This window comes from Parasteatoda tepidariorum, chromosome 12 (assembly GCF_982258835.1).
Source record: "Parasteatoda tepidariorum strain Cologne lab strain chromosome 12, Ptep-v5.0, whole genome shotgun sequence".
Taxonomy (NCBI): Eukaryota; Metazoa; Arthropoda; class Arachnida; order Araneae; family Theridiidae; genus Parasteatoda; species Parasteatoda tepidariorum.
In genome coordinates this window covers 48,642,781-48,668,177 of record NC_141766.1, presented here as the reverse complement: position 1 = coordinate 48,668,177, position 25,397 = coordinate 48,642,781, and the positions used below count along the sequence as shown (strand labels likewise).

Here is a 25,397-nt window from a genome sequence, read left to right as displayed (position 1 = left end):
TCAGCAAAATGTTTAATAAATTGGTAGCGAATTAAAGAGTAAAACTTTTAGAATAAGGGTAATAATGCCCACTCTTTAAAAGTGCCACCACGTGATATTGGCATAAAAATTGCATTTCATATGATACCATGAATTGTTTATATATAGTCTGGAAAAATTACTTACATGAAAAATACTAAACTAAAAGTGACTTAAATTTCGTTACCACTAAAAAATACTTTTTTACAAAACGGAGCAAGTTAGCATCGCCGGCATTGTGTAAGAAACCCGTGCCAGCCTCCAAGGTTGCTCATAAACTTGCAGAGATTACCAACTATAACTATGTTAAGTTAAATTATTCGCTTTCATTTTTTCTTCAAAATACGCTTAAGTAGTATTAAATTCGCGTTGCGTCATGGGTTTGCAAACATTAGATCGGCATTCAGCGTGTTAAGTGATAATTTATTAACTTGCACATCATATAGCTTTATTTTAGTGTGATATTATTTATTTATACAGAGTAAGTGTGCGTTATAGATTTTCAATTAATATTGAAGACGAATTCAATTATTATTTTGTTTGTTTCTATTTTAAATGTTTAAGGATCTATTTTTAAATTTTGGTATACTGCATTTAATTTAAAATGCTCTTGTATCCGTTCTTTTTTATCATATGATAACAATGTTAAACAGGATTACAAAGGCAATCACCTTCCAAATAATATTTTGTGCAATTTTACTGATGTTGATTGTAATAACTGTACATAATGAAAAATCATAAAATGATCTTAAAAATATTGTTTCTTTTCTTTTTTTAGTGTGTGTTGGAACTATTACTATTTTTCTAAGCTAAAAATGATACGAAAATTTTTCATGTTAAAAGAGATAAAATATTTTTTTCTGGCTGTAGTGAACTAAAGCAAAAATTTTTAAACGAACAGAATTTTTTTTAAATTTTTACCAGAGCTTATGAATATGAGCATTTTCCATATGAATTTTTATATAACTTTTTAAATAATTGATAAGTACTTGTTGCCGAAATTCTTTTAAATCTATTGCGATGCAATATTTGAGCTTCCAATAAGAAATATGTTTTCGGAAACAACGGAAATTTTATAGCTGTTGGAGGATATTCCGTATTACTTATTTTTTTTAAATTTTTTATAAATTTCTGCCTGATCAACAGATGGCGAGACTGTATTTACTCACAATGATACTGATAATGTAGTCACTTGTGTGGCAGGCAAAGAATCGGAGCGGAAGGTGTTTATGATGCTCAATAATAGCTCAATAAATATCATACTGTTTGTTTTTATTGTAATACTATCATTACATTTGCTTGTTATCAAATATGGCACTTATATTCAATGCACGAATTCGAAACTGAACCATTTTGCAACGAAAGCCTCAGCTACTTAATGTAATATTTACGTATAAATTTTCAAAAAAATTGCAAATTAGGTAGAAAATCTTTTTAATTTGTAGTAATACATTATACAAAGTAATGATAAGTTAAAATACTAAATGAAATGAATAGTCTTTGTAATGAAGTAATAAATAAGCTCAGGTAATGGTAGTCTTCAACTCAATAAACTATTCATTAGTTTCTTCAGGAACGATTTCCCCACTCATAAAGCGAATGACCCTGAAAAGAAATAGTAATGTTAGGAATTTGTATATATGTGCACAATTTTGTGAATATTCTTTTGTCGTGAGGTTAAATATCTCATATGGACCCAAACTTAACAGTTTAATTATAAAATTTCATAGAAAGTTGCGCAATTCTAATGTAATTTAGAAAGAAAATAATGTCTAATGCATTTCCAACATAAGAGCCGGTTTGGCGAACTTGAACAGGTTGTCAACTTAAAAGGGTGATTAGCATATAGTAAATATTCGTTTCTTTGTAAAAGAGGTCAGGTTGGCAACTTACAAGGGTAATTAATGTATAGTATATACTCGCTTCTTCGTAAAAGAGGTCAACTTCGACAGGTTGTCAACTTACAAGGGTGATTGAAATATAGTATATACTCGTTTCTTGATAAAAGAAGTCAACTTAGACAGGCTGTCAACTTACAAGGGTGATTAATATATAGTATATACTCGTTTCTTGTTAAAAGAGGTAAACTTAGACAGGTTGTCAACTTATAAGCGTGTTAATATATAGCGTTAACTCGCATCTTGGTAAAAGAGGTCAACTTAGACAGAAAGTTAACTTACAAGGGGGATTAACTTGACACGTTTTACTGTACTACGATGAGATATCTTTAAGGTGTGTAGGAACAACACCTCCTAGAAAGGAGCAGGCCTCAGCACGGGTTACCATAAATATCCTTTAGTAGTCCAAACGTAACGACATATTTCGTATTTTCAACCACTGCGCAGCTTAGTACCCCGAAAGTAATGACATCTTTCTTATTTTTCATCTACTGCGCAGTTAACTTCGTCACATCGGACTACTAAATTGATCCGTGCTGAGGCTTTCCTACTTCTAGGAGGTGTTGGTAGGAACCGTAACTAATGCGTAACTTTTTGAGTGTAGTTAATGCAAGTTTTTATATATTACCTTCCTGTGTAGTCCGTTAAAGTCTGTTCGGAAAATGATAAGACGGTGCTCTCCTGAAAAAGAGATCTGGTGGTTGCATTAGGCGGTTCCTGCTCATCTATAATAACGATCTTGGGCTTCTTTAAGAGACAACGAGCAATAGACAGTAGATACTTTTCTTCACTACTATATAAAAACAATAAGTAAAAATGTATATTATTCGAAAAGTATTTCATAGCTGTCAGTTATTTTTGAATTTAACTTTTAAGTGATAGCAAAACTAATTCTTTTTTATTTCATTCCTGAATTTAGAAATGAAATTTAGAATATTCATGACCTTCATCACTCATAGATAGGTAGAATTTTTGTTTAAATGCTTATTAACAGTTCGATTATGCACTTAAGATCTGGAAAAAAAATATAAATGCATTTTTGCCGGAAATGAATTTCCAATTTTCATTTTACTACCACAGTGGGAAATCATTCTATGAAACAGAAAAAGTTGGCAGGTATTGTAATTGCAAGGGAAACAGTGAATAATCAGCCCATCAATATCCGTAAACATAAACAAATTTATTATCTGGATTCCTGAGGTCGTAATCAGCTTCCCGTGTTGTAAATAGTGACTGGGGCACGTTAAATATGTCGGGTCAAAAAATTCTGAATGTTCCTATAAGGATCTGTTCTTTGGTGCTGGTCAAAATTAGGATCTGTGGATCAATGAAGGGATGTATGAAAGGGTCCGCCCTATAATTGGGCTGACTCCCAACTCTATGGCAGTATTTCGGGGAAGACATATTTCTCTTCTAGTTGTCATTCACACATCGAGGTTTGGACAGATGTGGTTTGATAAAATGGGTGTTCAAAAACTGGACTGGCCTTCTAATAACACCCATATATATCTTATAGAGCACCTTTAGAACGAATTATACCGCAGATTACGTACCCAGTCAAATCGACTATCCTCTTTGCAAGCACTCACTTAAGTTGCGATGGAGCCTGGAAGTCAGTTCCTATGGCCACCTATCAAAAACTGGTGAAATTCTTCTCAGACATGTGCAGGCTGTCATCGATGCAAAAGAGGGACCAACATCATATTAATATGTGCCTCAGGTTGCTCTAAATTCATACCAATGAGTGTCCGGGTACTTTTGGACAGATGGTGCATGTACTGTGAAAAAGTATTGGAGGGACCGTAGTCAAAAGGCATGATATCCAATAGACTGACATTTGTAAAATAAATTAATCGTTGTTACTGTTAGTCATTGTTTTGGTAGGCATATGTTTTAAGAACAAAAAATCTTGTTGCTATCTGTACTTCAGTCTCAATGATTAAATTAGGTAAATCTATCTGAAAAGCACTTGATGCTATTAAAAATTTAAAAAGAAATACTTTATAGAAAGTAAAAAAAAATATTAAAACTTACAAAAACTTTTATAAGCATTTAAAATTATGTTAAATTTTTAACTTCATATTTCGCTAATCAAGCAATTACGCAAATAATTTTAAAACCCATTTGCAAATTAAAAATTTCAGTCATGCGAATAAAATGCAAATTCAGTTGTAATAAAATATAAATGAAGTAATTAGTTCAACTTTTAGTAAGTTTGAATTTGAAATAATTTTTCTTTAAGTGTAGATATTCTATTCTATAAAATCAGCCGCTCTTTAAAATCAAATGTCTTCAAAACGAGCATGATTTCAATACGCGGAGAACAGTGTAATAGTTTTCTTAGAACTAACATTTTTAATCAATGAAGTGAAAATGTTGTGCTGCAAAATTTATCTTTTCCTATGATATTTTACTGAGCTGCAATGTCTCAGGGGATAGAGCGTTCGCTTTCCAATGAGGTGAACCCGGATCGAATCCCAGCGATGACTGGTCCTTACAGGAGCCCAGCTAGCATAACTAAAGAAGAAGAAGTAGTTACCTCGAGATGACACTTTTAAAAAATGGGTGTAATCGTCCTTTCGCTACCTACAAATTTTACTGTTTAATTCATTACCCAATTTATTAAAACTCTTGCAGAAAGCTGCGCAGTTGGCATCCCTACGTACTGAAAATTAATACTCCATTTACATTCCTACCACCTCATCGAACTACTACATATAGGTCTGCAACGGCAGTTCCCTAACCCCTACACAGACCGGTCGGCGAATTAATGCAATATAGAACACAAAAATAGTTTATTTATATACACAGAGAAGTCAATTTGTTCCGGACAGCGAATAAATATTTTTAAGTGGTAGTTTAATTCTTGGTTTAATAAATACAATTTAGTAGATTTCTATCTACCATTATTTCTAAACAACTCGTAGGCCTATATAATTTACCACTTTTTTCAAATATTTCATGCTAAACCTTTTAAAAAAAACTAGCAAAATCTGTCTAAAATTGCAAATTTAGTTGTAGTTATTTACCGTTTGGCCAGACAGCCAAGCCATGTAAAATTAGTGTGGCATTTAACGTGTTAACTTGAATTGCAATTTCACTACAACTTAAAATACTGAAGGATGCTAGAACTTTCAGATTGGCATAAATACTTTTACCCTGTTTTTTCAGTAATATTGAAAAAAAAATTCCCCCCCAAAAAGCGCAAAAGTTGGCAGCTATGACCGTACCTCATTTGTTCGTCTATAATACTGTCAAGCTGTGGAAACTCAACTCCGTATTTTACACGAATAATTTCCAAAGCATCTTCCATTTCTTCGTCTGAATATATTTGACCTGGATCCAAATTATGCCTGAGTGATCCTTTGAAAATAATAGTTTCCTGAAAACATAATATATAGTTTAATAAACAACGAACAAAATTACATAATTAATGTTTAATGTCCAGCGGATTACTGACTGATAAAACAAAAGATATGCTTATTGGGAAAGCCGTAAAAATGTCATGCAGAAATTTTTACATTAGGTTATAAAAGTTGTCAACAGATGGCACCACAAGCCATTGTAGCAGTTCTAGCGTTAAACGTGAAAGGAGGTTATCGTACCGGATAGGTTTAAACCATGTATTCTATTGAACAATGTATGTTACTGGAACTGGAATATAACAAGTTAGATTACAATCCTAAGGCATTTGTATTAATTTCAAGAACGTTAAATAAGCGTAAAGTGCCATCTGTTGGTAACTTTTGTAATTAAATCCCAAAATTTCTGTATAAAATTTTTACAGCTTTCACAACAAAATGCTGTGTGTTTTATTCATTTATTATCTTTTGTTTTCGAGATTTTTAATTTTGACATCCATCATCCGCCGGACATCCGGTAAATATTAACAAAGCTGCCATACTTGTGGAATAACACCTAATTTCGAACGTAAATCTCGAAGTCCTAAATTTTGTGTAAATATATTATCTATAACGATGTTTCCTTCTGCTGGTTCGATAAGTCTGAATAAGGTATACAGGAAAGTATAGATTCCGGATTCTTCTTTTCCAATAATAGCTACCTGAAAATATGGAACAAAATAAGTAATAGTAACTAATAAGTAACAATAAGTAATAAATAAGTAACTTGTTACTGTAGATAAAGTGAATAATCCAGCTATTAGTAAACAATCCTTGTCATTTTGAATATGCTATTGTTTTTTCTTAAATAGACGTCTCAAGGTTAGATGATTTACCCATTATTCACACTTTTTCCCTCTGTTACCATAGTTACTGATTGCTTTTTCCCACGGCAATATGTTTCAGCAAGAAAGGATAATATACTGGAGTGGGAAATCTATGCCTATTCTATTTACAAAGTTTATAGACTAACTGGAAATCACTTGAATTCTTTCTAATCAGGATAACAATTTTAAGGCTTACAGCAGTGAGCCCGCATATCTTAAGGGTATTCAAAAATCTATCATTTATTTCTTAACGAGCCTGGTTCTTGGTTTCAGTAAGCCCAGAGTAGTTAAAACTTTTTACATAGATTTATTGGAATAAGCAGATTTAAATCAGCCAATATAGTCTGATTGAGTTATACTTTACAGTTTTCTTTATTAGTTTAAAGTAGGGTGTCTACAGCTCCCTGAAATACCGCTAAATTTCCGGATTTTCGTGAATTTCAAAGAACTGCCTCTAAAAAAAACAGTGTTTTAAAAAAATTAGTTTCAAAGGAAATTAAAATATAGATTTTTGTTAGCAACCCTCCCACGATAAATTTATATAAAACATTTTTTTCAATACATTTTCTTTATTTTGTATTATTCAGGTTGAAATAAATGAAAATATAATATTTTGCTTTTTAATAATTTATGGCTATGATTAATAATTTATTTATAATTTATGGTTACAGTTTGAAGCACTGGTGTCTTTTTCAGTGTTAAAGACAAAATCTTCCAAATATGGCTCACTTCCAAACAATAATTTTTCAAATTTGCACTTACTTGAAGTTATTTATATTTAAAAGAAACAATTATTCTACTATTAACGAACAAATTTACTATTTTACTTTAAAAGTCATTTGGATAAAATATTCTTTCAATTGAATAACAGTTTTACTACAATAATTATCTTTCTTAATCATCTACTTAAATTAGGCATCGAAATCAACTTTCATATTTTCCGTTACACCATTCTATAATTAATTTTTTTAATTAGTTTTTAAGCATGTTTTTAGTGATCAAATTTCATCGAAATCTAGTTTAGGTTTTGAAAAATTCCAAATATTTAAAAAATTTAATATTTTGTAAATTTTTTTACTGTATTTTATAACCGTCGTTGAACAGCCGACCCAATATTGGGTTTACCCCTACTAATGTTCAACTCTGTGGCCTTTTAATTTTGAACCCAATCCAGAAGACAAGGGAACACCTGGATCAAGTTTTGGGGGAAATTTGCTTTCGTGGAGGACTTTATGATGGAACTAACCCGCATTTGCGCTACATGAAGAGGAAAACTACAAAAACCTCTCAGGTTAGTCTGATGGTGAGGATATGGCTACTACTGAGGATATTTTATGTCAACACTGTGGTCGGTGCAAGAAGGATGCGGAATTTGTATCGACCTGCTATTGCTGGGATTCGAACCCGGTTCACCTCATTAGAAGGCGAACGCTGTATTCCCTAAGCCATCACGGCTCGAAAATAATTAACCTAAATTCTCCATTAACTAACATATTTGTCTTTCGGCCAAGAGTTTATAACTTTTCGTAAGAGAATTATAGTTAAACCAATTACTCAAAAGATAAGAAAAGAAATATACCCTGTTAAAATACTAGTAACAAATTTTTGAGTCGTTATAGAGTTTAACCCTTTCGCGCCGACTGTCACAAATGCGTGCCAGCATAAAACCGTATCAATCTGGGTAAAAATATAAAACTGGTAATCAAAGTATTTCTTTAGCAGTTTACTTGTGGGCGGAATTATAATTGTTTGATTTATTTAATTCCCCATTACTTAGTTCAAAATAAAATCATTTAATTATACTTTGAGCTAACATTGATTATATATATGATCAAACTAACAATAATTAAAGTAAAGTAACTATAAAAGCCTGCTTTTCAAAACTTTGTCCTTTTCACCTATTCCGTGGGTAATATATATAAATTCGATGAAAAAAAAAGGCATGTTTAATCAGAAATTTTTTTCTTGAGGTGAAAATAAGCAAATTCCTAATCCTAGTAGTGCGGTTTAGTTAGCAATCCATTCATAATGAATTTGGGTTCGGTCATTGTGGTTAGCAGGCAGTGGGGTTGATTTATATTCACTTCAAGCACTTTGCTTAAGTTACAAAAGATAAATGAAAATAATAAGAGCAGCTTGCTCTAAACTATGTTTGCTTCAAAATTGTAATTGTTGTTGTAGGTGAGTAAAAATGTGTCAGCATGAGGAAACGTCTTGAATATCCATTTTTCAGATAAGATTTGAAGTTAGGAAATGTTATTTGTTTTGATAGTTGTGATATTAGTCGTCGGAGGTGAAATGTGCAGCAATCGGTCTATATTTCTTCTCTTTACTGAAGTTTTCAAAGTTGAATATTTCGTTAAAATTGACTGTACTGCATTCTGTGGCTTTGCCGAAAAAATCTGCATTAAGTTGAGATATGTGCGGTGATGTAGTTGGATTTTTAGATCTTCATGGATATTTGTATTCCGGATGAACCATCTGGCTCAGAGGATTTTTCTTAAGATCTTGTTTTGACATTTAGTTTTTCATGAGCTGCTTTGGTATTGTTGACCAGGCAGCTGAGGCATAGGAAAGTATTGGACGGATCATTTTTGTATAATTTCTTTAACTTTAGAGACATATTCTGATGGTAAATTAGAGGTTGTATAACTACTATTGCTGCGCTTTCTTTGCCTATAATGCTTTTGACGTGATAATTTCATGTAAGTTTGCTGTTTATGATTAGTCCAAGGTAATTTGCACTTTCAACTATTGGAATTTGATCATTAAACAATTTTGGTAATAAGCGAATTTCACCATGACGGTTAGAATTAACTGTTATGCATATTTAAAGAGATTTCATTGAGATATTCAGGTCTGCCAACTACTACGCTTTTTGTAAAATATTTTATAGAGTGGTGTATATTTAAGAACCAGAGCTTTCAGAAATTTAGGCAATTTTGAGATTTTTTTTAGAAATTAAAGCCTCACTAGGAAAGAGCTGGAAAAAAGTGGAGTTGCATAGAAACTTTCAAATCACTTATAAGTATTGGTATGTAAAAAACTTCAAATGAATAAAAAATAATACATTAAAACATAAACTTAACTACCACTAGAATAATTTTTTACAAAAAGCGTAAAAAGTTTATTACCCTGAACGTCACACTCCTAAAGAGCTCGAACAAAGGGGCGTTGCATATGAACTTTTAAATCATTTATCTGTAGTAATGTGGAGAAAAAGTTCAACTGAGTAAAAAATAATACATTGAAACATAAAGTTAGCTACCACTAGAATAAATTTTCACAAAAAGCATAGAAAGTTGTTAGGTCTGGATATTACCAAAATACTTTACAGAATATGAAAATCTGATCAATAAATCAAAAGTTATGAAAGTGAACCATTTTTTTCCCCACTGACTGTACCATTAGAAATAAAATTCTAAATTTTTATGGCTCAACCCTACCTTAAACACTTCGCAAGATAGGAAAATTTTGAATAATGATACAATTTGAACACGACAACTTTGCTTATCTTCACGACATTACGAGATTTACTATTCTTGTTCAGTTTTTAAATGAAAATAGTTCATAAAAACATATCATTAGGTAAATTTAATTAGTTCAAAATGTAGTGGTTTCATTGACAACCACTATGAAATATGCTAAGTAGAAAAAAATTGAGACTTTTTTATAGTGAGACAAACCTTTTCTCTTGAGGCTACTGAAAGATTTATGTTATGAATAACTGGATACATTCCTTCTCCATAGGCGGTGCTCAGATTATGAACTCGTATGGAACCAAACTCAGGCCAATCTTCTGGTGGTTTATTAGCTGGATCTTCCCATTCTGACTAAAAACAATTCAGTGAATAAAAGTTACTAATTCTGATGAGGGAAAATATTTACTCAATTTTTTATGATCAATTTTAATATAAAATTAGAATTTTAAATTACTCAATACAAACAATTAAACCCTCATATGAATGGTCTAAAATAACTAATTATTCCAATAAAGTTAATGGACTATAAACAAAACCTTTTTTTACAGTTTCCACTTAAATTTTTTCAATGTAGGAAAGTCAGTTTTGGTGTTGGAAGACATATGTGTTTATTGGATGATTTAAAAAACTTACCTAGATCGAACTTGGATGAAGATAGAAGTGTAGTTGCAGGTGTGACGAAAGAAAATTGCGCAATGTTTTTATTTGGTGCATTATTTGTCATGCGAGAAGTCATAAAATGATAATAACTTAGAAGCTGTCTATCTATGTAATGCGTTTCTGAAGCAACGCATAACTAAGCAATCGACAGTTAATGGCTGCTTCTTGTCAATTTTCTGAAGCTAGACAAGAGTCAATGACCGGTGGTGTTTGAAAGCATGCAAAGGTAGGAGATCGAATCGAAACATTTGGGTAAACTTTCTCTTGAAATCATGTTCGCACTACAACGCTAAACCATATACAGCCAAGGCAATAAGAGAACTACTAAAGAAGTTCAAAATGGAAGCCTGAGCCATATACCCCCGGGTGAACTCACAGGGGCACTCTGGGAAACTGGTTTTAAACTGATGTCAAATTGAAAGTGTGCTTTTTACTAACTATCTAATTCCCTAAGATAGTTAATAACAAGATTTACTGAATCTTGCAAGTAACTATCTAGACCTTGTTACGGAAAGTAGTTGAAAAGTTTTATTACACGATTTTAGGATATTTATGTTCCGTGCTCTTATGGTACGAATCACACCAAAATAGTGATTTTTATAATCTAACATAACCGACCAGGTGGCCGAGTGGTTAGCGTGCCTGACTGCGGAGCCAATGGTTGCGGGTTCGAATCCCGCTCAGGGCATGAATGTTTCTTTCTCTCTGTGTTCTATGTCCTTTCTCCTATGTGTGATTGTGTGAATGTGACCTGTCCTATAAGCGGGTTTGTGGTTGTGTGACTTGGGCGACGCAGCTCCACCGCCATGGCTTCGCCACAGGTGCCCACTGGGTAACGAGAAAAGAGTAGCAGTTCTGGCACTCCTGGCCAATGGGACAATACATCCTCCCAAGTGCCCGCCATTAAAAAAAATAATAATCTAACTTATCCTTGCTAATTTTCCTAACATGTTTTTTTGACCAAAATTAAGTTTCGTAAACTAAAACTCAGTAATACAAGGTTTTGTTAATGAAAATACAAAAATTAATATGGAAAACACAATAAAATTTTTCACCACTTACTTCTTGCTTCAGCTCAGAAAATCCAATAATTCTTTCGAATGGGGATAAATCAGCAACTAATTGCGAGCTTGTGTACACCAAAGCTGTCAAAACTTCTCCTAACTAGAAAAATACCAAATCAAAATTGCATTTATTGCATTGAATGCAAATGATATAATTTGTAAAATAGACAATTTTCTAATAAATACCTGCATAGCATATATGATCGAAAGTACGATAAAGCTTCTACCTTGCTCTTGTTCATAAAAGGCTGCAATTGTCGTTACAAGCACTAATAGAGCTGTTAAAATATCTAAGACGCAACTAATCCATCTAAATAAACAATATAAATCATAAGAATTATAAATACACTTTTATATCACAATTATCAAAAATGGTTTCAGATTGGTCCTTGTGACGCCAATTTTCTAATAAATACCTGCATAAGATATTTGATCGAAAATACGATAAAACTTCTACCTTGCTCTTAATCATAAAAGACTGCAATTGTTGTTACAAGCACTAACAGACCTGTTAAAATATCTAAGACGCAACTTATCCATCTAAATAAACAATACGAACCATAAGAATTATAAATACACTTTTATATCACGATTCTCAGACGTGGTCTCAGATTGGTCTTTGGGACGTCAATGCATAAATACACTTTTGACTAAGTGCGCGTATGTGAAGTTAGCTTTCATTTTTACCTTTATATTTTATGATTTATCTCATTTTTAGTTTTATAAGTCAAATTAACTAACATCCTCTACAGGCTGCCAACTGTCTACGCTTTTTGTAAAAATTTATTCTATCGGTAGCTAAGTTAATCTTTTAAAGTACTATTTTTATACATTTACGCTTATTTTCCATACCCCTACATGTAAATGGTTTCAAAGTTCATATGCAACTTCATTTTCAGGCCTGCCAACTACTGCGATTTTGGAAAAATATTTTATAGAGTGGAAAACATTTAAAAATCAAACCTTTCAGAAGTTTCGGTAATTTTTCCAACATTTTAAAAGCCTCGCCAAGAAAGAGATAGAACAAAGTGGCTCTGCATATGAACTTATAAATCACTTATGTGTACTGGTGTGGAAAATAAGTTCAAATGAATAAAAAACAATACATTAAGCCATAAACTTAGATACCACTAGAATAAATTTTTACAAAAAGGGTAAAAGTTGTTCTACATTTTATTCTAACTCTCTCGTGGTGAGGCCTTAAAAATGTTAGCGAAAATACCTAAAACTCTGAAAGCTTTGGCTTAAAATGACTATCACTCTATAAAATATTTAACAGAAAGCGTAGTAGTTTGCAGATCCCGTATGCCTTTCATTAATTCTATAAATCCAAATATCTGATAAGTATATATAAACCTTACAGTACTTTTAAAAATCAGCATATAGGACATAAATCTTTTAAAAAAGTCATGGGTCTACACCACTGTTGCAAACTTTTTCACATTATGAGACAGTTTGTATTTTCATTTCGAAAGTGGTAACCATGATTGATTCTAGGTTGAATAATATAATTCAAAATAATTTGTATCCTTACTTCATAGAAACTAAATGACCATGTAAAAGAGAGAAAGAATTCAATAAAAATTTTAACTGCTGGTAAAATTTAAAATCATTTCTCAACAAATACCAATTCTATTCTTTTTCACTACCACTATAGAAAAAAGTCATTGAAGTGCTATAAAATTGGCAGCTATGTAACCCCTATTTTTGGTCACTTGATGGTCGACTTCGATGGTGAGATAAGGAGGCTAGATGGAGGGTTAAAGTTTTTCTTGCAGCTTTAATTTGTGAGAATTTTCGATGAATACTGGGTTTTCATTAGATATCTTAGTGATGCCGATGACTGAACTGTGTTTTGATCAGAATCTTTCAAGACAGCATATGGTTTACTCACCGGGACAAAGTACTTATCGAGTAAGCGACCACCGGCGAATAATTAGAGCAGTAGGTAGACTTTGAACGTTTCACAGACTTGAGGACTGTAGTAGTAGTACTTAGATCTATAGTCAACCTGTTCTCTGCTACTTGGGAATCTTTTGTCCTCTGGTAGAATGGGTTTTCAGTAATTGTTCATCGGCGAAACTAAGTTTCACCAACTGCTAAAAAGTGTATTACAACCCTCTGTTACTGCTCTTTCGAGGTCAGTATGATTTTAAACAATGTGAAAGTTTCTTCAAGTTATGTTTTATCTGACTTTATTGCAGTTTCTTATCGCCTCAACTTTGGTATGACTTTTTCCGAACTAAATTGTGCATAATTTTCAATTTTAAGTGTTAATGTACGTTAAAATATCTGAAACGACAGCAATGTGGGCTTCTCATGCAAGCCTGCCAACTACTACGCCTTTTGTAAAATATTTCATAGAATGGTAGGCTCAAATTCAAAGCTTTCAGGTTTTTTGATAATTTTGTCAACATTTTAAAGTGCCACCATGAAGGAACTGGAATAAAGTGGTTTTGTTTATGAACTTTTAAATAAATAATTTATATGTAGTAGTTTGGAAAATAAGTTTAAATAAATAAAAATAATACATTAAAACATAAACTTAGTTGCCACTGAAGTAAAGTTTTACAAACTGCGTTAAAAATTGGCAGCCCAGCAAAGGCTGATTTCGGCCTCAGGCCCCCAGTTAATATCTTCCGGCATTCTTGTCCATTTTTCATTGGCAGACCTTGTCACCTGGTCTGGATATTCGATTATTAGATAAACTTTGTAAAGAAAATGGCTACTGTACCTTGAAACTACTAGATAGAGAAAAAAACAATTATTGTGAGTGTCCAGTTTTGTATGAAAACGATGTAGAAAATTAGATTCCGCTTTGGATGTCCTGATATGAGAAATGCCTTGGAAAGTATCATCTAGTAAACCAGATAATGGACAACTTGTGGCAGCTGTTAAGTGATGAAGTTGTTGCCGAGTGTTTAAATAATGTCTCTGAAAACAAAAAAAATAATTAATTCCAGTTTAAAGAAAACAGAATTTATCTGATTCTTGCACTATGAGGTTTTGTTTTTCCAGTGAAAAGCAGGGCTAAAGAGAGGATAGAGAAGGGATGGTTCATTTTTTACTCAAAGCTAAAGTTACGATTATCCATCTCCTGACGTCACGCCGCACACATATCTCGAAAATCGCAACTAAATAATATGAAAACTTTTCTATTTAAACTTTCTGAAAGAAATGAGTTGAATGTTACGACACTTTTCTGATAATAGCTGTCAAACTTTACTCTGATAACAAATTATTAATGTTCAGAAAATATAGTATTCATACATTTTCTTCGTATTTCTTGTAGAATTAAAAAGTAACATTTTAAAGCTAGAAAACTATCTCAATGGCTGTCGATATCGTTTCTTTATTGTTTTTTAATTTTCGTTTTTTACTATTAAATAAAAGAAAGAATATAAGAAAACTTTTATTGTAATATATTGTCCGATAACAATCTGAAACTGTAAAATTGTCCTTATAGTTTATTAATTGGGATGCCTAAATTTATTAGATTCTTCTTATATATCATTATAATAGCAAAGTTTTTTATATATTATCACCAGAAAACAAAAATCTGAAATGCTATTTACTATAAAGAATAATTTTTGGAAATATAATAATGGAAATATTTCACCTACTCATAAATATCTAAAATTAAGACGTTATAATTAAAACACAAATATAAAAAATATATTGGAAGAACTTTTAAGCATTAATAACCTTTATTTTTGAATTTCAGGATTTTATTTTCTTCGATCTTGTACATTTTTTTCTTCTTTTCTGTTTAAAGTTATGGTATGGTATCGATTCTATTGGCAAAATTCTATTAAAAGTTCTTAAACGTTCAAACGAAAAACACAAAACACAGCGCTTTTTATTCACAGCAGGTTAAATTCTCTTAGCACATTTTATAATTAATTTGAAGTCACTTTTATATTTTCTGAGGTAAAACATGGAAAATTAAGTTTTCTCATTTTGTGTTTTTTAATAATTCTTGTCTGTCACTATAGAGCAAGCTGATATTTGACTATTACTGTTGAATTTTTGCAATCAGATGAGAAGAAAATCATCAACAAATAAAAATTAAAAATTTAGGAAACAATGAAGGCATTTGAATTTTTTTTTAAAAAATGCTAATTACATGCTAAACAATTTATTTTTAAAGAGAGATGCTGGGCCGCTGTGACGTCACTGACTAAAATCAGAAGCTCATAGCGGCACGAGTTTCTTCAAAGGATGAGTAACCCAGCAGTGCGTGAGAATCACAAAAACTCAAAGCGTTTCAGTAAGTACAAATATTCGACTCCAATCTTACGCAATTTTAAAGGACGAAACTTAGTGTTAGTTCTGAAAGATGAATCAAGCTTACTTACTTGAATAACAATAAATAGGTAAACTACTGGAATTAAGCCAACAGCGAGGAAAGGACTTGCAATGAAGATCACAACCAACAATGCCGGAATTTTAAAAATCAATAGCAGCCATACATAAGTTGTTTCTGGTATTTTTTCATCGACGTATCGAAAATCCTTGTCAAAGCTATAATAAAGTTTGCCTTTATAATTAGAAAATATTTTTAGATGCGTGTATGTTATGTTCAATAAATACATAACAAGGTGACCATAGTTCTGGAAAAATTGTAAAAAGCAGTGACGAGCAGTTCATAAGGTTGTTGGAAGTCTTAAAATTTTTGATTTCACATTATTGTTTGAAATTTATTGATCAGGTTTAATACATATACTTCATTTCTAAATATTTTTCGTTAGGTGGAAATACAGAATACAGTACCCTGCTATTCACACACACACACACACACACGCACACACATATATATATATATATATATATATATATATATATATATATATATATATATATATATATATATATATATATATATATATATATATATATATATATATATATATATATATATATATATATATATATATATATATATATATATATATATATATACATACATACATACATATACACACACTACCGTACAATAATTGAAGAGACACTTATTAATATTTTTTTGAATTTCTCTAGAAATACTTAGTGGACTATTTTGTAATTTTAGAAGTGCTTAGATAAATTCAAAAAATATCAAAAACTAAAACCTCTTACATTATTGTAGGGTAGTGTAAGTTAAAGCATGTTTTCTTTAATTTATTCTACCACTTTCTGGACTGTGGCCATCTTGCTTAACTTAATTTCAATTTTTGTCTCAATATTTGCAAAGTAAACCGCTTCAGTGTATACGTCATAGAAAAATTAAAAAATCTAGCTCTTCGCAAAGAGCACAGGCCATTTACGATGCACTAGGCTAATTGGAAAAAACCGTCGCTGAACTGCCGATCCAGTTTTAAGTTTACGACTACCAATGTTCAACTTCATAACCTTATAATTTTAAACTCAATCCAGAGGACAAGGAAACAACTGGATTAAGCACTGAGAGAAATTTGCCTCCGTGAGGGACTTTTTGATGTAACTAACCCAAATTTCCGTTACATGGAGAGGGAAACCACGAAAACACCCACGGTTAGCCTGACGGCAAGGGGACTCTAACCCATGATTCGTCTACCACTGAGGATATTTTTTGTCAGCACTGTGGTCTGTGAGACCCGGATGTGGAATTCTTATTGCCCAGCCACAGCCTCATTGGGAGGTGAGCGATATTTTTTGGTTGTTTAAATAAGACAATATTCCTTTTAGAAAATTTGGAAATGTTCGAAGGTTACTTAATCTGATTTTATTCTCCTACGCTTATTACAATTAGAATTTAATATAGCTATGCTATAATAGAAAACACTAAAAGCTTAAAAAATGTTAAGGTTAAAAAGTCGACATACTTCGAGCACTGAAAAGAAAAGTGCTTATTTTTATTTCATTGAATATGGCTATTACAATAAGCCTTCATTACTTCGTCTTATATATAGGCATACACTGGGGCTACTTTAAAATAAAGCTAATCGAGATCTGACTAATACGGACCAAGTTTTAGTTTATAATAGATTATAATAGGTTTTCAATTACTCTTAAAGTATGTGAGCTCACTAAAATGAGCTTAAACAGTACTGAGCTAATTAGAAATTATTGGAGACTAGCCTGGCATATTACAAAAAGATGGCGGTTGTTTACAAAGATGCGTAATTAATCAATTTACGTTCGAAATGTTATGGTCTGAATCCTATATTAATTATTCATTTTAAAATTATTTAAATAAACATAAAAACCATGCTCTTGTTCTTCTTTCAGAAACAGTCCTATGATACTTCGAAAAGTTTTATGTAAATGCTTACATTATTTATTTGCATTACTACTGCATTAATTATGCCTATATTTTTTTCTTTAAAAGGCAGAGAAACCCAGAGAAATAATTACTGTTACGACCATGCTTCAGTTTTTATGTTTTGAAAAGCCGCTTCATACGCAGGCTCATAAATTTATTAGCTGCTTAGAAAAGATTAACTGCTCAGAAATTATATTCACGTAGGAGAAAAAAGTAGCGAGAGAGGGAACCCGATTTTGTCTCTTTCTCTCTACTTAATAAAAAATATACTTAGTATTTTCAAAATCTTATTTCTGGAAATAGGTGGCTAGTGAGCTTTATTATTTTAAGAGTGAAAGTCTAAAGTTTATTTATAAATATATTTTTACCTTTTCAAAATAGAATAAGAGTTTCGAAGTTAATTGATTTTCCCACTCTCCACATTTTCCCTCTCTCAGTTACCATGTTAACTTCAGTTACCATGTTCCTTGCTTTTTATTCCCACCTTTCACGTGGTGTGGGGCGGGGAAAAACAAGATTAGCGGATACTAAGGTAGCGGAAGGGGGAACGAATGGAAAGTGGGCAAATCACGTATCCCGAAGTGAGTTGTGGTCGAATCTTATGAACTTTCTATAAAATCCCATACCTATCAATGATTTTGTTGATAGGAGTAGTTTCAAATATCATCTGTGACGCTCTCATGACAAATTGAAGAACCCAACTATGGAGTTTCTCAGCGGCCATTGTTCCCGAGGCAAACATAGCAATTCCACATGTAATCGTAAGAAATACTATAAAATAGGAAAGAGGAATCTAATGAGCACACGAAGAATATAATAGAGTCAACATTTCTCAAGTGAAACAAGAAAATACTATAAAATAGGATAGAAGAATCTAATAGAGTCAACATTTATTTCTCTAGTGAAACAAGAAAAATAAAATAATTTAATTTTTTTTAAACAAAAAGCATTAAGTAGGCATTTGTGTGTTTAGCTACGAGTTAAAATATTTTTGCTAAAAAAATATGATTTCTAATTACAGTACACTCCCGATATCTCGAACTTCGATATCTCGAAAACCTTGTTATATCAAAAAAGACTTTCCATCTTGACATTATACATCCCCTTAATGTTAATTTAAATTCCTATGTCGAGGAGTTTCTTCTCAAAACATTTTTTATTGGTGAGTAAATAACTACAAAGTAAATTTTGCAAATATTTAACTATTTTTGCTTGCTTTTTAAAAGGTATAGCATGACATAGCTACTACTAGATATATAGTTGTACAAAGAGCCTGCCCGCAAAGCGGGCATCTGACTTCTTCATCGAATAATGTTTGCCCTTGGGCGACTAAGACTTTTGACTTTAGGCTAAGGAGAGAATGGAGTACGGGACATACCTACTCAAAAGAGGTGAATTATATAAGCCTTAGAATTATTCGGAAATAGTGGTGGATAAACATCTACTAAATTGAATTTATTAAACCAAGAATCACAATTGATAAACTGCCACTTTGAAATATTTATTTGCTTTCCGGAGCAAAGTTGGCATCTCTGAAATTAGTGAAAAAATTCAATCACATTTCACCATGTTAACAGCTTTTCTATAGAATTAGCGCATTTTAAACACCTTCGTAAAACGAATTGTTTCGACTAAGTAAAATAATATAAATTTCCTGCAAAAGTCTATCCAGGTTTCAGAATTTTGATTCCATGCATATTTCTGGATTTCTAGAGTTATTTAGCCATTTCTATATTTTTAAACATTTGTACATGCTTATTAGAGAATGTATACAAATAATGCACTTCATAGATATTTGTGAATTGTAAAATTGTGTACAAACATTGTATTCAACAAACATGAGCTGATTATACATTGTATACGCAGAAGTATGTTGATTATAAGATTGTAAGAGAAAATATTGTTCGTTACAAATGTGTGCGGATTGTAGATTATAAACAAAAATTATATATACCAAGCATGTGTGGAGAGTAAGATTGTAATCAAACAAATATGTGCGGATTGTAGACTATAAACGAAAATTATGTATACCGGGCATGTGTGGAGAGTAAGATTGTAATCAAACAAATTTGTGCGGATTGTAGATTACAAACAAAAATTATATATGCCTGGCATGTGTGGAGAGTTAGATTGTAATCAAACAAATATGTGCGTATGATTATTGTATTGTGAACTGTTAACTTACATTGAGAAAAAATAATTCCAGCATAAATAAGAAGATTGTGATTATCGTCATATCCTATGTTAACTTCATCTGCCCACCTACTTAGCCACACTCCACTAATTATCTAATTAGGAAAAATAAAAAAATAAATGAGAACCAAAAGATATGTAAAAACTATTGCTTCGTTATAACCCTTTGAAAGATCAATGAGTTACAAATATTCGATATATGTTTATATATATATATATCTATATACTCCTTAAATAACCATCTTAAAAAACTATCACACTATCATAAAAACATTATAATTCTCGCAACGTAAGAGAGATTTCGCACTCTCAAGTATCATGCTCATGCAGTGGTGGGAAGTAGCGGAACTACTCTAGTCGCTACTTTTTCCCATAGTTTGAGGTGCAGTGCGCTACTTTTTAAAAAGAGTAGTGTAGGGAGTAGTGCGATTCAACAAAAAAGAAGCAAAAACAGTAGTTTAGAGTGATTCCTGGTAATAACTTTTAACGTTAGTTAAATAAAAAAACAAAGTTCAAACGCAAAAAAAAAATTTCGAATCTAATTGGTGCAAATCCTTTGCGGGCCCGTCAACGTACGCAATGAGAATGCCTCTGTGATCGAGCGTTAATAAGATCTATGTCTAATGTTCAGAAAAATCGGTGCGAAGTCGGTCGAATTGTTCTTGAGAAATCGGTGTCAGATGCCGTAACTTACAATATCGTCTACATTAATTAATTAGCATAGTCACCCCCTCAAACCATTAAGAGTGAGTCCTAAAACACGAAGATCCGATTATTAGATCAAAATTTATTCAGTGTGATCCGTCAGGGTGATAATCACGCCCCCTCAAACCATAAGATTGAGTCCTAAAACATGAAGATTCGATCATTAGATCAAAATTTATTCAGGGTGATCCGTTTTTGTGTTTCGCAATGTACTTTATTTTTTGGAGGATATAAAAAATCATTGATCACTTAAATCACAAATATTTGATAATTTTCAAGCATTTCTTGAATCACTGTAGAGGAAAGCATAGAGTTTGAAGATTAAAAGAACAAATTCGTAAGAAGTGCTTTGGATTAAAAAAAAACTATTTCAAGTAAGCATGCATTAAAACTTCTTAATATTTCCTCATATTTAACCAAGCCAATTTTTTATTCAAAATCATTTTGAATATTGGTAAAAATTATGTTTACCAGTTTAGTCTAAAGTAATGACTACATTTCGAAAGTAGTTGTCAGTTGCTACATTAAAAAAAGTAGATGCAGTTAACTGCAAAGAAAATGTAGTTATGCCGACCACTGTGCTCACATTAATTGCCTAAAAAGGAAGGAATAAAGTTGACTAATCTTACCACCTTTGATTTCTAAAGAAGCTTTATATAGCGCTCTAGCGGATAAATTAGGAAGCTTTTATGACGTGGATATACTTCCAGAAGACACACGTCTCAGTGTACTTGCATTAAACTTTTATTTAAATAAATCGGTTTTACAAGTTTTCAATATAATTTTTGAGTATCACGTGTAAGGTTGTAGCAGAACTAAAGTGGTTTACAATTTATTAAATACATTTTATGATAAATATGTAAATTTAAAATAAACAAATAAATAAATAAGCAAATAAATAAACAAACAAGTAAGTAAGCAAATAAATAAGCAAAAAAATAAACAAACAAATAAGTAAACAAATAATTAAATAAACAAATAAGTAAGCAAATAATTAAGCAAATAAATAGACAAATAAATAAGTAAACAAATAAATAAATAAACAACTAAATAAATCAACAAATAAATAAACAAATAAATAAATAAATATAACATCTTACCTCACATAAAGAAGCTAAAGCTGCAACCAGAACAATGACTGGTGCAAAATAGAATCCAATAATTTTCAAATAATCTCCAAGCATTCTTCCTAAACTCTGAAAATATTTTATTTTTAGAGAAAATTAAAATTAGAAACCAATTTTATCTTTGTAGTAAGTTTATATGTAATTGAAATAGGAGTAGAGACATCAGAAAGCCTCCACATGGTTTTTTTTATAAGTAGTCTGCGCAGACTATTTAAAAAGTGAACTAGTTGTGCGCATGAACCCAAATTCCATTTCAAAAGCAATCGAGAGAAATGTACACGAACCAAATTTGGTTTAAAAATAAAATCATCACACCCAAATGATTACTGACGTGCAGCACAACTAAATAACTATGAGATTGGCATCCAGTGGGTTTACTCGTTGTATAAATTCCTTGAATAATGCTCGTGAAAAACATTTACAATATTTTAACTGTTTTTCTGATGGCCGGGATAGCCTGGTTGGTAGGGCACTGGGCCCATGTCCAAGTGGTCGTGGGTTCGATTCCTGCCTGCCGAAGACTCTCCGTGTAGTAAATGGTGACAGATGCATATTAAATCTGTCGAGTCTCAAAGTCCTCCATGTTCCCATAACAAATCAATACCTCTGGGGGTACTGAATAGGAGATTGATCGTTCTCTGATTCAGGTCAAAATTACGATCTGTGGAGGAGTGAATGGATGTATGAATGGGTCCACCCCATAAAATGGGTGTGGCGTATGAGTGTGGCAGAAGTCGAATTCTTGGCCATAGATGGCGCCACTGGAAAAAGAAGAACAATTGCATCTCCTCTGCCTTAATGGCAAACGGCAACAACAACAACAACTATTTTTCTCAGGAAATGAAAAAAAGTGAAAAACTAAAAAAAATGGTACTTTTAATTTTAAAACTACTTGGTTTTATAAAATGTCCAGAAATTATCTGGCAAAAGTTTGCTTTGTTTTGTTATTGTCAGAGAGCTTCTTGTGATTGTCCGTTTCATGACTTGTTCCGATTCCTACAATCTGTGTTTAAAATTTGTACGTGTAATTTTGGAGAACTATGCATGAAATAATAAAATTTGATAAAAATAAAATGCTCAGAAAATCTTTACTGGTAGAAAAGAAGTACAACACCTACTTTTGATGTATGAGATCCTTCATTTGTAAGAGCATGTTGCATTTCTATTTTTGCTGGTATTACAGCTGCAGCACACCACACATCATTCAATCTTCCAAATTCTATTTGATCTCTATAAAGTTTGGGTATTTAATTAAGAAGAAAAAAATAAGTAATTAAAAAACAAAATTAATTTCTTTTTGGGTAAAAAACAATGTTTTCAAATCCCATCAGAATTTACTAATATCTCATTAAAGATACTTCAATGGTTGGTTTGAGATGCAGCTTTAGAGATGTTAGGAAGACAATACTGACACATGCACGAATTAAACTACCCCAAAATAGACAGTAGACTATTCCTCTGCATGCACAAGTATCTTTGATATTGCGAGTCATGTCATTTTATTAATTTTAATACTCTTTTGTATGTACAAATGTCTTTTAAAACTTCTTTCCCCATTGACGATGTTTGCAGGACTTAGGCAGTGGTTGGAAGTAGTGCACTACAAGTATTAAAACTACTGTAGTCGCTACTTCTTTTCGTAGTTAGCAGTCTAGTGTGCTACTCTTTGGAAAAATTAGTGCAGTAAGTAGCGCGATACAAAAAGAAAACAGTAGTTTATAGTGACTCCAGGCAACTACTATTAACGTAAGTAAATGCACAAGGTCAGTAGTAGTGCGATACAAAAAGAAAACAGTAGTTTGTAGTGATTCCAGGCAACTACTATTAACGTAAGTAAATGCACAAGGTCAGTAGTAGTGCGATACAAAAAGAAAACAGTTGTTTGTAGTGATTCCAGGCAACTACTATTAACGTAAGTAAATGCACAAGGTCAGTAGTAATGCGATACAAAAAGAAAACAGTAGTTTGTAGTGATTCCAGGCAACTACTATTAACGTAAGTAAATGCGCAAGGTCAGTAGTAATGCGATACAAAAGGAAAACAGTAGTTTGTAGTGATTCCAGGCAAACTACTATTAACGTAAGTAAATGCACAAGGTCAGTAGTAGTGCGATACAAAAAGAAAACAGTAGTTTGTAGTGATTCCAATCAACTACTTTTAATGTAATTAAATGCACAAGGTTCTGACACAACTAATGTTTCGAATTTAATAGGTACACATTTTTATGAGTAAGTCAATGGAATCAATAAAAATGACTCTGCGTTAACAGGAATTACGTATATAGAATCACGTTTAACTAATATTTAAACTAGCCATTGCGAAAAATAGATAATTAATCCCTTTAGTCTCACTTTCACAAGTACGCTCGCGAAGCATTGATATTATTTTAAAGGATGGTAATGCATTTTAGATGTACATAACTTTTTAAACGAAATAAAAGAGCATTAAAAAATTGAAAGTATTTGATAATTTCGCATTTCTTAAATTGAATATTCGCTGTCGAGTAAGGCATAAAAAGTTTTAGGTAAAAGGGTCTCAAGGGGTACTACAGGGGAAGTATTTATTAAGAATTTTCAAAGAACTTCTATTAATTCTTTAATTTTGCTAAAATAGTTTGGCATATGTGTATTAGAAATTATTCCAAATTAAAGCTGAGAAATCAACAATCTTAAAAAACTACATTATCAAAAACATTTAAATTTTAAAACATAAATTAAATTAATAAATAACACGCTTAAATTAAATTATTTAGATTTAGTTTGTTATGAACACAAGAAAAATAGCAGTGAGTTTAAGTGCTTTATAATAATCTGTTAAATACCTTTTTTTCAGTTAGGGAAATGTTTTTTTTTCAATTGTAGCGTTAAATTATTTCTTTTGCTCTCAGTTTGTGAATCTGGGTAGATTCGAAATTACACTGCACAGATTCGCAAACTAAGGGCAAAAGAAGTATTTTCGAAGTAAATTACTTTTTTTGCCATTAGTTTGTGAATTTGAGTAGATTTAATCTGACACTACTCAGATTTACAAGCTAAGGGCAGAAGAAATCATTTAGAAGTAAATTATTTACTTAGTAATAGAAGTTAAGTACTTCTATTACTAAGTAAATGAAGTAAACCATGATAAGCTACACTTACTCCGTAGAATTTCGTTGCACGTCTAATGGCTTGCGTTCTTTTATTGAATTCGAATGAATTCGTTTCATATATTCTGCAAAGAAACCATTTTTTTCCTTTAGTTGTAAATGAGATCCTTGTTCTACCAAACGACCATCTTTCAGAAACAGTATGCTATCAACGAGAGGCAAAAATTCCTCCGATTCTGTCAAAAATATTCTTGCCTGAAAGTATTTACAATAATTATACACGTAATCAGCGAAATTATGCTGAAGATATATATAATAGATTAATTAGAATAAATTATTTACTTATATAGCAGCTTACTTATTTTACAATTTGAAAAAAAAAATGGTTTTAAATTTAGTAATTATAACGAGGAAATTTGCTGCAGTTTTACTGTTTATTGGAATGACATACATTTGCAGGTTTGTGCTCTCAATTTAGGCTTATAAGCCTTTGTCAAATAGAAGGACAGATAGTCCAATACAGAGAAGGACAGCAAGAAGATACATCCAGGGTAACAGCGGGATTCGAACCCGCTACCTCCACGCTTTAAACAGCGTTTGGAAAGCGATATCGCTTGGCCAGAGAGGTCCCCAGTTTTTATAATGAGTCATACT

General features: G+C 31.7%; 2 protein-coding genes across 3 annotated transcripts in view; one reads left to right on the top strand and one right to left on the bottom strand.

The window, feature by feature from the left end:
• Window positions 1–21,903, top strand: part of gogo (thrombospondin-1 like protein golden goal) — a 52,966-nt gene extending 31,063 nt beyond the window's left edge. Inside the window, exon 10 of the mRNA XM_087155938.1 lies at window positions 21,856–21,903. The gene's annotated coding sequence lies outside the window, so the exon portion shown is untranslated. The remainder of the gene's footprint in view (window positions 1–21,855) is intronic.
• Window positions 1,436–25,397, bottom strand: part of LOC107442091 (multidrug resistance-associated protein 1) — a 70,084-nt gene continuing 46,122 nt past the window's right edge. Inside the window, exons 18-31 of one of the 2 annotated variants that reach the window (XM_087155935.1) lie at window positions 24,796–24,998; window positions 22,777–22,888; window positions 21,632–21,727; window positions 19,819–19,921; window positions 18,260–18,404; window positions 15,709–15,874; window positions 14,085–14,284; window positions 11,537–11,660; window positions 11,349–11,450; window positions 9,831–9,977; window positions 5,821–5,979; window positions 5,147–5,298; window positions 2,545–2,709; window positions 1,436–1,623 (exon numbers count right to left, since the gene is read on the bottom strand). In XM_087155935.1, the coding sequence (XP_087012061.1) occupies window positions 1,572–1,623; window positions 2,545–2,709; window positions 5,147–5,298; window positions 5,821–5,979; window positions 9,831–9,977; window positions 11,349–11,450; window positions 11,537–11,660; window positions 14,085–14,284; window positions 15,709–15,874; window positions 18,260–18,404; window positions 19,819–19,921; window positions 21,632–21,727; window positions 22,777–22,888; window positions 24,796–24,998 (1,926 nt within the window). In that variant the 3' untranslated portion in view covers window positions 1,436–1,571. Of the gene's footprint in view, window positions 1,624–2,544; window positions 2,710–5,146; window positions 5,299–5,820; window positions 5,980–9,830; window positions 9,978–11,348; window positions 11,451–11,536; window positions 11,661–11,772; window positions 11,891–14,084; window positions 14,285–15,708; window positions 15,875–18,259; window positions 18,405–19,818; window positions 19,922–21,631; window positions 21,728–22,776; window positions 22,889–24,795; window positions 24,999–25,397 lie in introns of those variants that run through there. The other variant, XM_087155936.1, reaches the window with a different exon arrangement.